Source organism: Emydura macquarii, unplaced genomic scaffold (assembly GCF_026122565.2).
Source record: "Emydura macquarii macquarii isolate MOO-44397 ecotype Brisbane River unplaced genomic scaffold, CSIRO-AGI_Emac_v2 contig_3470, whole genome shotgun sequence".
NCBI lineage: Eukaryota > Metazoa > Chordata > Testudines > Chelidae > Emydura > Emydura macquarii.
This window is the reverse complement of record NW_027133607.1, coordinates 931,148-946,447: the sequence shown is the minus strand read 5'-3', so window position 1 is coordinate 946,447 and position 15,300 is coordinate 931,148. Positions and strand designations below refer to the sequence as shown.

Here is a 15,300-nt window from a genome sequence, read left to right as displayed (position 1 = left end):
GGTCCCTTCCATACTCCTCAACTTGGGCGCCATCATTTTGCTCTTGCAAGTCTTGTCCTTTTCACAAGTGACACTCTACGGGAGCCTGGTCTTTTGTTCGAGCACAGAAAAGTGTGGGGAAGGACTTCTGATTTTCTTTTATTCCCTCTTCTGCTATCAAATCATGCGATCTTGGGAACCACTTCCGCTCTGTGCCTCAGTTTCCCCATCTGCAAAAGGAGACTAAATAACCAGACTGCTGATTAACTGTCTCACGAGGTGGCTGTGAGTCTTAATTAAGGTTTGTAATGTTCCTTGAGAACTTCAGATAGATGGTGCTAAGAGACAGACAATATCACTCCAATGTATTAAGACAAAACTTTCAGAAATTAAGTATTTCTTCCCACTGATTCAGGATGATGGATTTCAGCCCAATCATTTGCTATCATTATCAAAAGGCCATTGAAGACAATTTACTGATGCAGACCTAAATCCCCGACTCCCAAAAGATCAGAACGTCACAGATCCAGGCAGTTTTGCCGAGGGTATGAAGAACTGCAGAACTCTATTCAAAAGAGGGGAAAGTAATTCCTTCTGCACCAATGCTGACCATCTCTGAAGAGTGACCTGAACAACATCCTCCCTGACTGATCCATTCAGCTCTGCAAGCAGAATGCCAGACCCTGCACTGGGCATTATTAATGAGGTCACCGCTGCTTTAGTACTCTGCCATGCAGCACCACACTAATGGCTGGGGGGACTGGAGTCATTGGGTCCAATTCACCATTGACCTGCTCCAGCGCGTAGTCATGTCCACACACACCCCATGCGAAATGAGTGCTCCCAAACCAGCACGACCACGTCTTTGCCCTGATGTACATGAAGTGCAGGGCCAGGAGGCCAGGGTCCACGCATAATTTTTTCAGGCCCAGTACAAAGTTGTAACATGGGCCCCCTCCCACACCCACGCATCCCCATGTGGTTTGCAGCCTGGGTCGGGCCCTGCTCTGGTAAAGTGTATCCCCCCCCGTGGGGGAGCTGCAGGGGACATCAGGCTCTGGATGCCTGTAGAATAGCAGCCAGATCTCTGTGCAGACAGACAGACTGGGGCTGTTGGTGGGTCGGGGTGGAGCCAGACTCCCCCCTCTTCGCTGTCCTGCAGAGCCGCGCCAGCCTAGGGGTCAGCAGTGAGCCGGAAAGGCTCCCGCACTTGCAATGCGCAGCGAACTCCTCCCACTCCTTCTTCCTCCCCGCAATGGCTACGCGACTGTGGCGGCTGAAGCCCTCCGGGCTCCTGCGCTGCCCCTTTGCCTCTGGGTTCTGCAGCGGCGGCGCCACAGCTGGAGCGGGGCGGCAGGCACAGCTGGAGCAACTCACCCGCGCTCGGCAAGCGGATGGCATCAGGTGAGGCTGCGCTGCCGCGCACACGTGTGTCCCGTTGCCCTGCTGCGACTTCAGAGCCGTCCCCGCACTCCCCAGCGCCCTCCTGCGATGTCCCTGCTGTTGTGGGATTTCACAGAGAACCCAGACCCCACAATGAGGGGCAGGAGGGTGCAATGCACTGGGCCCCACGCCCCCAGCTCGCCCACACCAGCCAAGGAGGGAGGTTGAGAGGCTGTAAGTTCTTTATGGCCGGGACAATCTTTTTGTTACTTGTTTGTACAGCGCCTAGCACAGTGGGGTCCTGAGCAGTGATGAAGCCTCTTGGCTCTACTGCAATACAGGTAAATAATATTAAATCAAATAACAAATTTCAAGCGCCCGTCCTTATTTTGACCAAAGCTTTGATTCCAGAAACAACTGCAGAGATTCTTATTTGTTCTGACTGGATCAGGACTAATTTGTTATTAAAATCTTTACAGACACATTATCTTGAATAACCCCAGGAAAAGAAATGCTCTGTCACTCTCTATGCTGAAGTGTCTCCGTGATGATATTCTGCATGATATCGAAAGCAAGGCTCTCAGAGTCATTATCATTACAGGTACTTCCTTGATCCCGGTGGGGAAAAAAGGGGAAAAAAAGAAGATGGGTTAACTACAAAGCCACTGGTTTGCACTGTGTTAGAGCTGGGCAAATAATGGATGTTTTGGTTCGCTGACAGTTCCAAATTTAAAAAAAAAATTAATTTGAGGTCAAACTGACAACGATATTTTGGCAAATCGAAAAGTCAAACAAATTTCATTTTGTTTCAACATTGAGGACATTTTTCGTTTTTTCAGTTCCGTCGAAACTGTTCAGCAAACTCGACACAAGTTTCCAAATAGCTTTGGGTCAACTGAATTTGTGGGTGATTAAACTGTTTGTTGAAAAAAAAAATTGCACCAAGCTGTATTCAGTGTTGCAACAGTACATGCTAAACTGTAATAATAAAAATAATAGGAGAGCAGTGTAGTCGGTAGGGTCCTGAGGCACTAAAGCACATGCTTGATTTTTAAGGTTGTGCTTAATTCCATTCAGCAAAGCACTTAAGCACACGCTAAACTTGAAGTCCTGGGATCTGAGCACAAGATTAAGTGTCTTGCTGAACAGGGATAGACTTACTTTAAGACTTCAGCATGTGGTTAACTTCAAGCATGTGCCTAACAATTTCGCAGGAGACTTGAAAATTCGGTCTCCTGGGTACTAGTAGTGGCACTTCCATAACTCACTCATGACCTTAGCAAGTTATTTAGGGCTACATTTTTTAAAGTATTCACAAAACCAGCTAGATGCCTAACTCCTAGGCACTTTTGAAAATCACAGTAGGTGCCCACCTGTATTGTATCTTCAGGTGCCTAAATACTTTAAAAATCTGGCCTTCAGCCGCTCTGTGCCTTAGGCCCCAATCCTGCAAAGGACTCCAGACAGACAGACACTTCTTTCTGGAGCATGGAGCCCCGTTGAGATCAGCAGGGATCTGTGTAGGTTCAGGAGTCTGCTTGCATGAAGCCCCTTTACAGAGTCAGGTTACCCAGCTCTAAAACTGGGCTACTAACACTTACCCAAACTTTAAGTGTTTTAGATGAATGTCGTTATAGATCTGGAGATCCTGCAAAGACTTACGTATTGTAGGGCTTCTCTTTTTCAGGGTTTATTAATTTCATTTTGGGGGGGAAGTTATTATTTAGCAATTTTAAAGTTTTATGTAGCTATAGATGGAACAGTTTTCCAGGGGAGCAGTGGGGGCAAAAAAATCTAACGTTTCAAGGCTGAGCTTGATAAGTTTATGGAGAGCTTGATAAGGGCTTTATATGGAGAGCTTGTGCTTGATAAGTTTATGGTATAATGAGGTTGCCTACAGTGGTATATGGCCCATCTGCAACTGCTATGAGCAAATATCTCCAATGGCCAGAGGTGTGACATTAGATGGGGGAGCTCTGAGTTACTATAGAGAACTTTTCCCAGGCGTTTGGCTGGCGGGTTTTGCCCACATGCTCAGCGTCTTACTGATCGCCATATTTGGGGTCAGAAGGAATTTTTCTCCAGGTCAGATTGGCAGAGACCCAGGGGGTTTTCGCCTTCCTCTGCAGCATGAGAAACAGGTCACTTAGTAGTTTGAAGTAAAGTAAATGGTGGATTCTCTGTAACTTGTAGTCCTCAAATCTTGATTTAAAGACATCAGTAACTCATTGAGAAGTTATGGGCCTATTACAGGAATGGGGGGTGAGATTCAGTGGCCTGCGATGTGCAGGAGATCAGACGAGATGATCATGATGGTCCTTTCTGGCTTTAAAGTCTGTGAGTCCAAAAACGAAGGATGTTGGGGCTTTTTCTTTGTATAATGAGCGATCTCTTCATAGTGCTCCCTAGTATACATTAACATAGTACTGTTTCGAACCACACTGTGTGAAAGTGCACTAGGGGACCTTTAGCGCACACCAGCAGGGTCTGCACAGACCAGTTAATGCGCAACAAGTTAGTGTGCTTTAGAAATCACACCCCCGTCTCCTTCACTGCTCTGTATAGACAAGCCCTTAGATACAAGTAACCATTTCCAATGTTTATATGATAAACACTATTTTAATTTTATTTTATTTGTAACATGGGTGTTTTATTGGGTAAGATCTAAAATCAGAAGTCCTACATATATGCTTATCTTTGCGCACTGTGAGTAATACCTTCAAAGTGAGCTGAGAGACTACTACCCACAGTGTGTGAAGCTAAGCGTATGCATAAGTCCTTGCAGGATCCAGCACTATTCTGTAAGTGCATTAATAAGTACTGATGATAGTAGTAACTAAACTTTTCTTCACCCATTAAAAATACAAATCTACACTAGCAACAAACACTATAGAAACCCTCTTGTAAACTATAGCGTTTTGGACCGCTACTGCAGTATATTTTTAAGGGTTCATACGTCCAATTGTTACTTTTCTCTTCTTTTTAAAAATCAATTTTATATATAGGGCTTTTAAAAGCAGAATAAAACCTAGGTTATAATGACCATCAAGTTAAAGAACGTTTTTTTTTTAAAAGGGTTTAGTGTTCAGAGGTGCTGAACTCCCACAACTTCCCCCATTTATTTCAGTGGCAATTCAGAGGCTTATGTGCTTAATGTTGATATTGTGATCAATGTCACAACAGAAATTCAGTGGCTAGGAAACTATATTGGGACTCAAGAGATTTGGACTCTATTCCCAACTCTGCCACTAGCCTTCTTTGTACTCTTGGGCAAGTCTCCTAACCTTACTGTCCCTCAGCTTCCCTGTTTGTAAAAGGAAAGATGACAAGCACTGTAAAGATCTAAAGGTGACAGGCATTATATAAGAGCCAAGTTTTATTATGTCCCTTCTTCCTTCTAGATATTTATATAGTCCCTATCACTATAGGTAAAGTTGATAGACATGGTATAAGAGCTTGAATAAAATAGCAATATCGGAGCACTTCCACAGACTTATACAAAATAGAAAAAACAAGAAACAATCTTTTTCTTTCCTGACCGACAGGAGAAATAGCTTGATTTGTTTATAGTTCTTTTTAATTCTGTGTGCATGAGAGTGAGAGTTGGATTATGTGTATATCTCTGTGGGTGGAGGGCTTACTGAGGGAAAGGGAAGTCAGAGAGACAAGTTTTCAGTGAGTTCTGAAAGTCCATGCTACTTTTTATCACTTGCCGTGATGAGTTTCGTGATTTAGGTGCCGCCCCTGTAAAAGTTCTGGCTCCCATACACTCAAACTGCCCTGGGTGGCTCCACAGAATGGAGGGTCAAACAAACAGGGGGAAAATGACCATTTTTTGAAATTTTGTAGTACATTTTCAAAATTAAAAAAGAAAAAAAAATTTTTTTGAAACATGTTCAAAATTTTTACTGCATTTTTTTGTTTTTGGAGGGGGATTGTTTCTTGTTTTAAAATTAGGACTTTAACCAGCTGTACTCCACAGCTTCATTATTCTAGTGCAGCGGTTCTCAAACTTCACTGCACCGTGATCTCCTTTCTGAGAAGAAAAATTACTCCATGGCCTCCAGAGCTGTGGGCTGGGGCTTCAACCTCCCACCACCCATGAAGCTCCGGGCTGGGGCTTTCTGCCCTGGCAACCCTATGACGAAGTGTGGGGCCATGACCCCACACTTTGAGAACCTCTGTTCTGGTGGAAGGCAGCTGTCATGGAGGAGGAAGTGATCTCAGGTAATGAAGGCCAAATCCTATGGGATGGTTTTGAATATTGTGACAGAGACCTGTAAGTGGAGTCTGTCATTAATGAAGAACTAGTGCAGAAGATGAAGCTTTTGAAGGGTGTGTGGCTTATTCTCAGAAATAATTAGTTACAACAATCTAGTATAGTGGGAACAACTGCATGGCCAGGGCTGTGTCTGTCTGCTAGGATGGGACACAATCTTTGCAGTTGGACGTGGATGTTTTTTGGTGCCTGGCTACATAGGTGTCCATTAGCAATGAGGAGCAATAAAGAACCCCGAGAGGTGAAGACCAACTTAGCCTGAGGACAAATGCCCTCGATAGAGAGGAATATTGTAGTGCAGTGGTTCCCAACCTGTGGACCGGGGGCCAAAAGTGGCCTGCGGAGGCTTTCAAAGTAGCCCACGGCTCCCCTCCCGCTGGCTGCAGAAGGGAGCTGCTACCTAAGGACCCAGACAGAGCGCGTTTCCGCAGGGCTAAAAGACCGGTGCAGGCTCCTGGCTGCAGCCGAGGGGATGGGAGATCACCGCTCCCCTCCCCCTGGCTGTAGCAGGGAGCATGACAAAGCGCTCCACCTGGGTCCCTAGGTGCTGGGGTCCCTGCTGGAGCCAGAGAGAGGAGAACACTAATCTTCCATCCGCCTGGCTGCAGAAAGGAGCCACTGCCTAGGGACCCAGGTGGTGCGCCCGGGGCTACAGGACGCGTGAGGTTTCCCTGCTGCAGCCAGGGAGACAGGAGATGAGCGAGAAGGCAGCATCCTTGCTGAGCTCCTTCTGTCTGGCTGCAGTGGGGTGGGGGAACCTGCTGGTGGAGACTGGTGGCTCTTCAGGGTTGTAAAAATGATATCTGTGGCCCTCGAGCCAAAAAGGTTGGGAACCACTGTTGTAGTGGGTTAAGTTCATTGTAGTACTTCCTTCTTCCTACCACTTTGTTGTGGCCTGGATTCAACGTTCATCTAGGAGCAGATTTTTAGTAGGCATTGAGAAAGCTGGGGGATGGTACAGTTTGTGTTTGACACAAAGGAGATGTATAGCTGGGTGTATTCTACACACTGCTGCCACTTCCATCTGTGCTATCACACCAGCCTTCCTGACAGCGTCACATAGTTAAAGGATCATGGGGGAGGCGGAGAGAGAGGACTGAGCCATGTGGGACTCCACAGATGAGAGCTTTGGAGGTGGAGCAACAATTACCCACAACAACCCGCTGAGAGGAAAGACAGTTCTTGTCCTGAACAACCTGGCACCATCTTATGTTTGTTTAGCAAGGGTGAAACATTAGCCAGAGGCTGCTGAGCCCTGTGTAAACAAACACGAGAGAACTGTGTTAATCAGCCTGTGAACAGAGCAGCTCCACACCATGCTGGGGAGGAGCTGCTGTTTTAGTTGCACTGAACAAATTTTTTGTGGTGTTTTCTGAGAAACTGGGCTGAGTAAAACCCCATCACTTCCTATTGACTGAGGTAGGAAACCCTGCTAAACACAGGGAGGCCCAAAACTCCCCCGCCCCCATGGAAAAACCAACAGGAGGAAGGAAAGAATTTAAAAAATTCAGTGGGTGTGACCTCACATTATCCCTTAGAAGGGGCTGCACTGCAGCCTCCTGACTCCACAGACCTTGAGGATCCATGAGGTATATGGTTCTATCCTTGCAGATCACAGGGCATTCACACTGAAAGCCATCCCCGATCTGCTTTTCCTTTGCTTCCTTCTGCCCAGCACCCCTCGCTCGGGAGCTGTGCATTTGGTACACCACCTTCTCTCCAAGCAGCAAGGGTTGCACTCTACTGCAAGGAGTAGCATTAGCTCACAGCTGGATTTCTCCTCAGAGCACTTCACACACAGCAATAATCTTAATGAGGTGAACGTGTGGCCTGTTGTGATTTGTCACCAATGTGATGGTGGAGGTACCGCCAGTCTTGAACTGATCCATACTGTTATCATGCAATTAAAAAATTGTCATGTTTCACCCCAGAGATGGCTGCGTTTCAGCAGCAGCTTGAGAGATCCCTTTGTCTGCCTTGTATATCAATTTAATATTAATAAAAAAGTTTATAAGGTGCCTTAGGAGACTTTAGGATGAAATATATTTGAACTATGTGCATGCAAACTCTTATTATGTCTGCAGATTCTTATAGTGTGTGCCTCTCCTAGATGCCCAGTTGTTACGGTTTGCACTAAGTTACACAGGAGGCGCTCAGTAGCAAGTGATGTGAGATCACTGGTTGCATTTCATTGGGAACTTAGAATGGAAGGCAAAATAGAAGCTGAAAATGAAAGCTCCTGGGCTTCCTCTACAAATGTGTCCTTTCAGTGCCCATTAGAGTTAGTGGGACTTATGTGACTAAATGCTGCACAAGTCTGTAGAATGGCAGTTGAAACCTTGATTAAAAAACAGGAGTGAACATTTTGTGATGTTTTTGCCCAATCTTTCTTCTTCTTCCCTCCCCCACATTTTTTGGGTATCTCCACTTCTGCTCATGCAGGACTTAGTGCATTCTGAATTGTCACCAGCCCAAGATTCACTCAGATTAGTAACGTTTAATGTTCTTGTTCTTCATTTTATTGAATGCTTTGCAGCAGAAGGACCTGTATTTTCCGCTGGCCATGATTTAAAGGAATTGTCTAGTGAACAGGACATGAAGCACCATACCGAAGTATTTGAGACATGCACTGAGGTAAGCCAGGGTGCTGGGTTTTCATCAATGGCAGTGAAGAGGTGTTGATGTTTCAGTAAATCCACGGTTACAGTGAATGGGGCAATGAAACAAGCTTAAGAAGGGAGAGAATGTGGTGAACTAGTGGTTAGAGCAGAGCTTGGCACTCTGGACTCCTGACTCCAGTTCCTGACTCTGCCACTGCTACGCTGTCTGATCTTGGACACGTTATCTTCCCTCTTTGTTTCTCCACATGCAAACAGACGTGCAAGAATTATGCATGCATGATGCAAGGCTTGTATCTGCAATATGCAAGTGCCCTGCACTAGGCACAATTGTTGCATGTTCCTTACTTTAAATCTTTAAAATTTGGTCTGGGTATCATCAATGCATGCATCTTGCACTCTGAGCAAATGCAGGCAATTCCTTGTTCTGTCAAATGGCAGAATATTACTAATTTACCTTGCATCAATTAGGATCTGTTGTCCTATTCCAAAACCTACTTGATCAGCTGGCACCAATAAGGACCCAAGGTGTTGCCAGGGTTAATTTACTGATACTTGTTAAAAGCTCTGAGAACTTCATGTGAAAGTTGCTATATAAGTGCCAGGTACCATTATTAGACATATCAATAACACCCATGGATTTGCCTGTTTCCTTTATTTTAATACTAATTTTGTTGTATTAGTGAAACAAATGGTTAATTTAAGGGAGATTTTTGCTCTTTTCAGTTGAAGACAGAGGTGGCTTTAGGATGGATTCAGTTTCACCCACAGAAATCGTGAAACCAAGGTTGCAAAAACAGACAAACATGATTGGGGGCAGCCAAGCCAAACCTGAGTGGCACCATGACCCCAGGTGCAAAGTTGCAATGCCTAGAGTGGGGAGCTGGACCCAGCCCCACAGGACAAGAGCTGCTGCTTCAGAGTGAGTGAAGGGATGGGCTCACTCTCCAGCCCCTCCCCCTGCTATCCCAGAATTTGACATTCCTGCCTGTTACCCCCGTTTTGACAGTACTGCAGTCGGCAGTTTTGTATGTGCAACCACTGCCAGCTGAAAACCAAACATCACATAGCTAGGATAATCTTAGGCCCTGAGGAGCAAGGCTGTATAGCTGCATGTTTGCAGTTTTGCTGTCAGAATGGGAAGAGGGAATAAGAAGTTAAAATTCCATGAAAATAGACAATGTTTGGACAACCTTGGTTTTAGGTGCCTCTGACGTAAGTTTTATTGTTATGACTAGAAATGTTTTGCAGGTAAGGAGAATAATGAATTGTTATTGGCCGTTGCTAAGGACATTGTTAGACTATTAGAGGCTATTATGAGTTAGGTGCTTTGTCCGGAGAAAATTTATAAAAAGTTTAGTTAGAAGGTGTGCTGTGGGTGGTTGGTGCAGTTTAATATAGTGCACCCCTTGAATCGGGGATGGCTGCGTCTGCTCCTGGTTGAAGAAAGCCACGTGTTATTCATTCAGGCTTGTACCTAACCCCAATTGAGCAATGTCTGCGATTCTAGCCAGGGGTAACTGAGCAAACAGCCACTGGTTCATGGAACAGGAAAGATCAAACAGAAGAAACACAAAACCTGTTCTACTGCCATATAGAGTGGAATCAAGAGTTTGTAAGTTTCTCCACTTCAACACTAAAGGAAATTAAACTGTCCTGTGTGCATAATTAACACCATGAACATGTGTAGGAGTTCAATTATCAGCAGTTCCAGTTGTAATCAGCAGGCAGATTGGAATTGAATGGCTCAGGTATTTAATTCTTTGGGGTTCATGATGTAACAACTGAGGCTTTGATTTAATAAAGAAAAATATAGGCAAATTAGCAGACTATTTGCAATGTAAGAAATTGTCAGTGCGTAAGTCTTTTGCAGGATCAGGGCCTTAGTGTATGACAAGTATAATAATTTAGCTATGAGTGTAAAGAACAAATGCACCATAGTTCAAATACATATTCCTGGGACCATGAAAATGATAAAGAAGATTCAGGAGGCAATGAAATGCCAGGGACTTAAATAAATCTGATATGATCTTTTTTCTGATAGTAATATCTTGCATTTCTATGGCCCCTTCTATCTGAGGATCTTAAAGAGATTTAAAAGCATTAATAAATCAAACCTCGCTTTACCCCTTTGTGGCAGGTAAATAGCCACATCTTACATGTGGGGGAACTGAGTAAATTAAATTAAGGCAGCATGGTCTGGTGGATAGAGCACTGGACTAGCGATTTGGGAGATGTTGGTTTTATTCCTGGGTGCCCTGCTGGGTGCCTTTGGGCAGGTTACATCACCTCTGTGCCTCAGTTTCCCCAAATGGGGATGATGATAATACTGACCTCCGGTGGAATGCACTTTGAAATCTACTGATGAAAAGCACTGTTTAGAAGCTAGGTATTATTATTATCATCCCACACAAAACTCTGATAAAGCTTGGAGTAGAAACTAGATCTCCTGATGTTTTTGTACACAAGAAACCAAATAAAAAGATAATATAAAAAAAATTGTGGTTTAAAAGAAAAATCAAAACAAAGAAAGTACCTGCAGATGTGATTATTGTACACAAACAGCTTCCTTGGCTGGTTCCATTTTGCAAGAATTGCTGAATCCTAATTTTTAAACAGTAGCACAAGAACTGAGATAAAGGCAGAGCTAATGCAAAACTGAATTTGGAGATTTCACCCAGGGAGTGTAAAATATGACTAAGCAGAAGTGATTTCCCCCACAAGAAGAGAGAGTGAAGAAACCTGCTGAAATTTGTCATCTGGTCACAATGTGCTGATGGGAGTTATTTATCTAGGTAATCACGATGACATTTAGCAGTTAAAAAGCACTTTTTATATGGCGAGCTCAAACATGGGAAAGTATCATTGCACAGATGAGGAAGTAGAGGCACAACGAAGTTAAGTGACTTGACCAGGGGATCACTACCACAGAAGTGTCATAACCCCAGCACTGTGTAGTACTCTTTGGGGGAAGCGTTGTCTTTTATTGTATGTTGGTTCAGCACCCAGCACAATAGTACACACTGCTACCAGAATAGAACAAGCGATAATCAGTGAAGATAATTATTTTATCTGTAATAACATATACAAGCTATGGAAAATGGGAACATGTTGCACCTCCACCTGCGTGACCTGCTGTCCACTTTCTTTTGTACATACAGGTCATGACTCTGCTCCAAAAACTCCCCGTGCCAGTGATTGCCCAGGTAAATGGCTTGGCTACGGCAGCAGGCTGCCAACTGGTGGCGAGCTGTGACATTGCAGTAGCGAGTGAGAAATCCCGGTTCGCTACACCCGGAGTAAAGGTTGGACTGTTCTGCTCCACGCCAGCTGTGGCCGTGGGGAGAGCCCTTCCTAGAAAGGTAGGCCTTGTTCTAGAGAGAACGGTTCTCTCCGGTTTCCTGCAAGTGAACCCCGTGTTTACATGCTCTAGCTCCAGCTCCGACACGTGCACCTCCCTCACTCCGCACTTTGTAGCGCAAAACGTTCCACTCTAAAAGCAACTTTAGGAAAAAAAACAACGTTGGACTGAGGGGAACTGGGAAGTCCAAGAATCGTGTAGCAGTGACCTGTATTCCAGGACAGCCGCTCTGCTAGCTCCCTGACCCAAGCAGTGGGTACCCACAGCAGCCGCAGATCAGCACAGTGCCTCTTCTCCCTCCTGCCAGTAAATGCTTTCCTTTAGACAATGATGCTTTCTCCCTGATGAGAGACCCCTCCACGTTCAGGATGCCAGTCCCACTAGGTATCAATTCCTGCTAAGCACTGACATTTCATTGCCAGCATGATCTGCCTAGCTCGGTTTTAAATAGCATCTACGACTCTCCTTTATTTCCTCCCCATGTCTTTCCTATGGACTGTGAGTATGGGCCTCACTCACTACGTGAGGAGTAGAATGTGCTTTATGAGACATGCAACCTCAGGTCCCAGTCCTCAGACTGGATCCATGGGGGCAGAACCTTCTATCCCCTCTATATCAACAGGGCTGTGCTCAAGTACCAGGGTCGTCCTGTGCAGATCAGATTGCAGGATAGGGACCTTAACTCCTAAGACCTTCCTGGCTCTTATGACATCATCTTGAAATCTAGTCTGTTTTCTGTTGAGGGAGTTAAAGTGGTTTGATACTTCAGCTGCTCCTGAATCATCCTTCCAATATTTCTGATTTTATAATTCCTTGTTTAAGATACGTTGTTACATTTTTTCAGTGTGCAAGTGCGCGCCTCCCTCCCCCCCGTATCAGATTAGCCAGCAGTATTGTTGCAACTATTAGGATTTCTGTTTTTACATCTCATCAAATGAAATGTGGCCAAGATGCTTGTATTTGTAGCTACTGAAGCAAAGATGATAACAGGGTAATTAGACCTCATGATTCAGGGTGTCAGCTGATTGCCTCGGTGGTCTGGAAGGCATTTTTTTTCCCCCTGTATTTAACATAGCACAATAAGCCAAGTACATTATGGATTTTTCCCCCCTTCATTTGAAGCATCAGGCACAGGTCACTGCAGAAAGCAGGATAAAGAAATAGACCTAACCTGAGCAACAGGGAGTCTAATTAAAAACATGCACACAATACTAAAACTAAAGCCAACATTTTGAAAAACTACCCACTGATTTGGCATGCCTTAATTTTTCAGGTTGCATTAGAGATGCTGTTCACAGGGGAGCCTATTTCTGCCCAGGACGCGTTGTTGCATGGACTTCTCAGCAGGGTGGTACCAGAAGACAAGCTGGAAGAGGAGACCATGAAAATTGCACACAAGATATGTGAAACCAGCCGGTCTGTTGTGGCACTGGGAAAAGCCACCTTTTACAGACAGATGGCACTGGGCCTTGATGATGCCTACAGAATGACCTCCCAGGTCATGGTGGACAATCTGACCCTGAAGGATGGACAGGAAGGAATAGAGGCCTTTATTCAGAAACGCAAGCCTATCTGGTCGCATACTGTGGACAGAGCTTGCAAATGAATTCAGGGAAAATGAATCCCATTTCTAAGCTCAAGATTAACTAACCCACACCAGTGTTTTCTCAGTGAAAGTCCCAGGGATGATATTTTTGGTGTTGCTGGAAACTATTCCACTTCTGTATTGTGTAGCCTTTGGGAGGTACCAGGATGATGGCCACTGGCGATGGTGATGAGGAAGATCATGGCTAATATTTCAGGTTGTTCTTCAAGGGATACCAACACTCATACTACAAGGTTTCTGAGCACACAATAAAATTAAATAAATCAAGTCAGCCTTGGCAGAACTCAGACTCATGTGCACAGTCTACAGAAGGGTTCAGTTCAACCTGGTGCTATAATCAGTGTAATATTCATGGCTACTTGGAACGTCACAGAAACTAGGGAAAGAACTTGGATCCTCCTGTTCTGAAAGCACAGGCCCCTACTCCTTGAGTTAAGTGAGACTCTCCATTAATTATTAGTAGAGAGTCTGACACACAGCTAGAGGGTTTAGATTCATCCTGGAGAGGACAATTGTACATATGCATGCTATAAGTAATTACAGTATGACTACTGTACAGTTATGATACAGACAAGAGCCTTCGAGTCTTTGCCTTTATTAAAATAGGTAGTTCTGAACCATAGAAGTCATTAGTCAATCTCCCTCAGCCAATGCATGATTATTTCCTTCAGTTCATCTGCTAGTGCCTTGTCTGCTCTAGTTTTAAATAAATATCACACTGATGCAATTGACACCATTTGAGTTCATAAAATTAAGATTTGCCCTAAAGTTCAGTGTCTGTGTAGCCTTTAAATGAATGTCCAGCTTTTCCACAAGGCCAAAACAGGCCTGATCCTGCCTCATTTAAATCCATGGGAATTTTGCTATTGACTTCCTTGAGATCAGGATTGGTCCACACTGTTCCCCTCAGCCTATGGGCAGGTCCCTAGCTGGTGTAAACTGGCATAGCGCTGGTAAAATGGCACTAGAGCTATGCCAGTTTACATCAGTGGAGGATTTGGTCTTCTGGCATTAAGAGACAACCATAATGCACAGCTATTGGACTGTGTGCCCTTGGTGCAACATGGAGAGTGCATCTTAGCAAAGATGCTTTGTTCCAAACAGTGAAGTTCTGTGTGGCTGTGTTGGCTTCCCCAGGTTTTGCAGCCATTAACACATTTGCTAAAACCCCATGCATGGGATGCATGTGAATCGGAGTGGTTTTTAATCTGCTTGCTACTCACAAGAAGTCCAATCAATTCTGCAACTGGCATGTCAGGGGTGCCTAGTCTGCATGGGCTAGAACCCTAATAGGTAAACTAATGAGATCTGTTAAAGTAACCCCTGATCCTCTGTAGTCCTTCGTCACTAGGTCAAATTCTGTTGTCCCATAGTTTTGAGAAGAATGTAGGCTCTTGTGTTTTTCCAGTGAGGCTATATATTATTAATTCAGATTATGGATATCAACAGGACCACTTACACATATAACCACCTGGAAGCTATTCATTCTCATCTGTCCACAATAAATACTTGTAATTAAAAGAAGGCAGTCAATATGTTTTTTCAAATGTCTCCCCGTTTTAAATAAACCTTGAACTTCCATTCATTGCATGGATAAACTGGTGTGTTTATTATGGGGTTGTTACTGGAGTTGGGGTGGTTGAGAATTATTTTTGTGTTTTAAGAGCACTGAAGCATCTATTTTAATTACTGGCAGAGTTAGGTAAGTGTTACTGTAATGGGTTCTGCACCCCACGCCAGCCCTGATAGGGTTAAGAAGGATGTGAGGCCAGGTATGTCACTGGGCATCCTGCCAGAAGCAAAGTGAGTCCAGGGTTAAGTGAGAGTGAAGCCCGGCTGGGTCAGCACTAAAAAAAGGTGAGAGCGGAAAGGGATTGCAGGGAAGGGAGTCTACAGCATCCCCCTGGAAGGAGGAAGATTGTCAGCAGCAAGGAAGAAGCCTAGGGGGAGTGTAAGCACTGGGACCTTGTCCTGCAGTAAAGAGTCTGGTAAGAAGCCAGGAGGGGGTGAAGTGGCCATGGGGAGTAGAGTAAGCTCCAGTGGTAAACCTAGAAGCAGACAAGAGGAGAGAGAG

At 44.7% G+C, this 15,300-nt stretch overlaps 1 protein-coding gene across 1 annotated transcript; it reads left to right on the top strand.

The window, feature by feature from the left end:
• Window positions 1-1,234: 1,234 nt before the first annotated feature.
• On the top strand, window positions 1,235-14,824 carry ECHDC3 (enoyl-CoA hydratase domain containing 3). Its single transcript, XM_067534970.1, has 5 exons — window positions 1,235-1,383; window positions 1,842-1,963; window positions 8,178-8,275; window positions 11,421-11,621; window positions 12,894-14,824. The coding sequence occupies exons 1-5, from the start codon at window positions 1,235-1,237 to the stop codon at window positions 13,224-13,226; spliced, it is 903 nt and encodes a 300-aa protein (XP_067391071.1). The 3' UTR covers window positions 13,227-14,824.
• The last annotated feature ends 476 nt before the right edge of the window (window positions 14,825-15,300 follow it).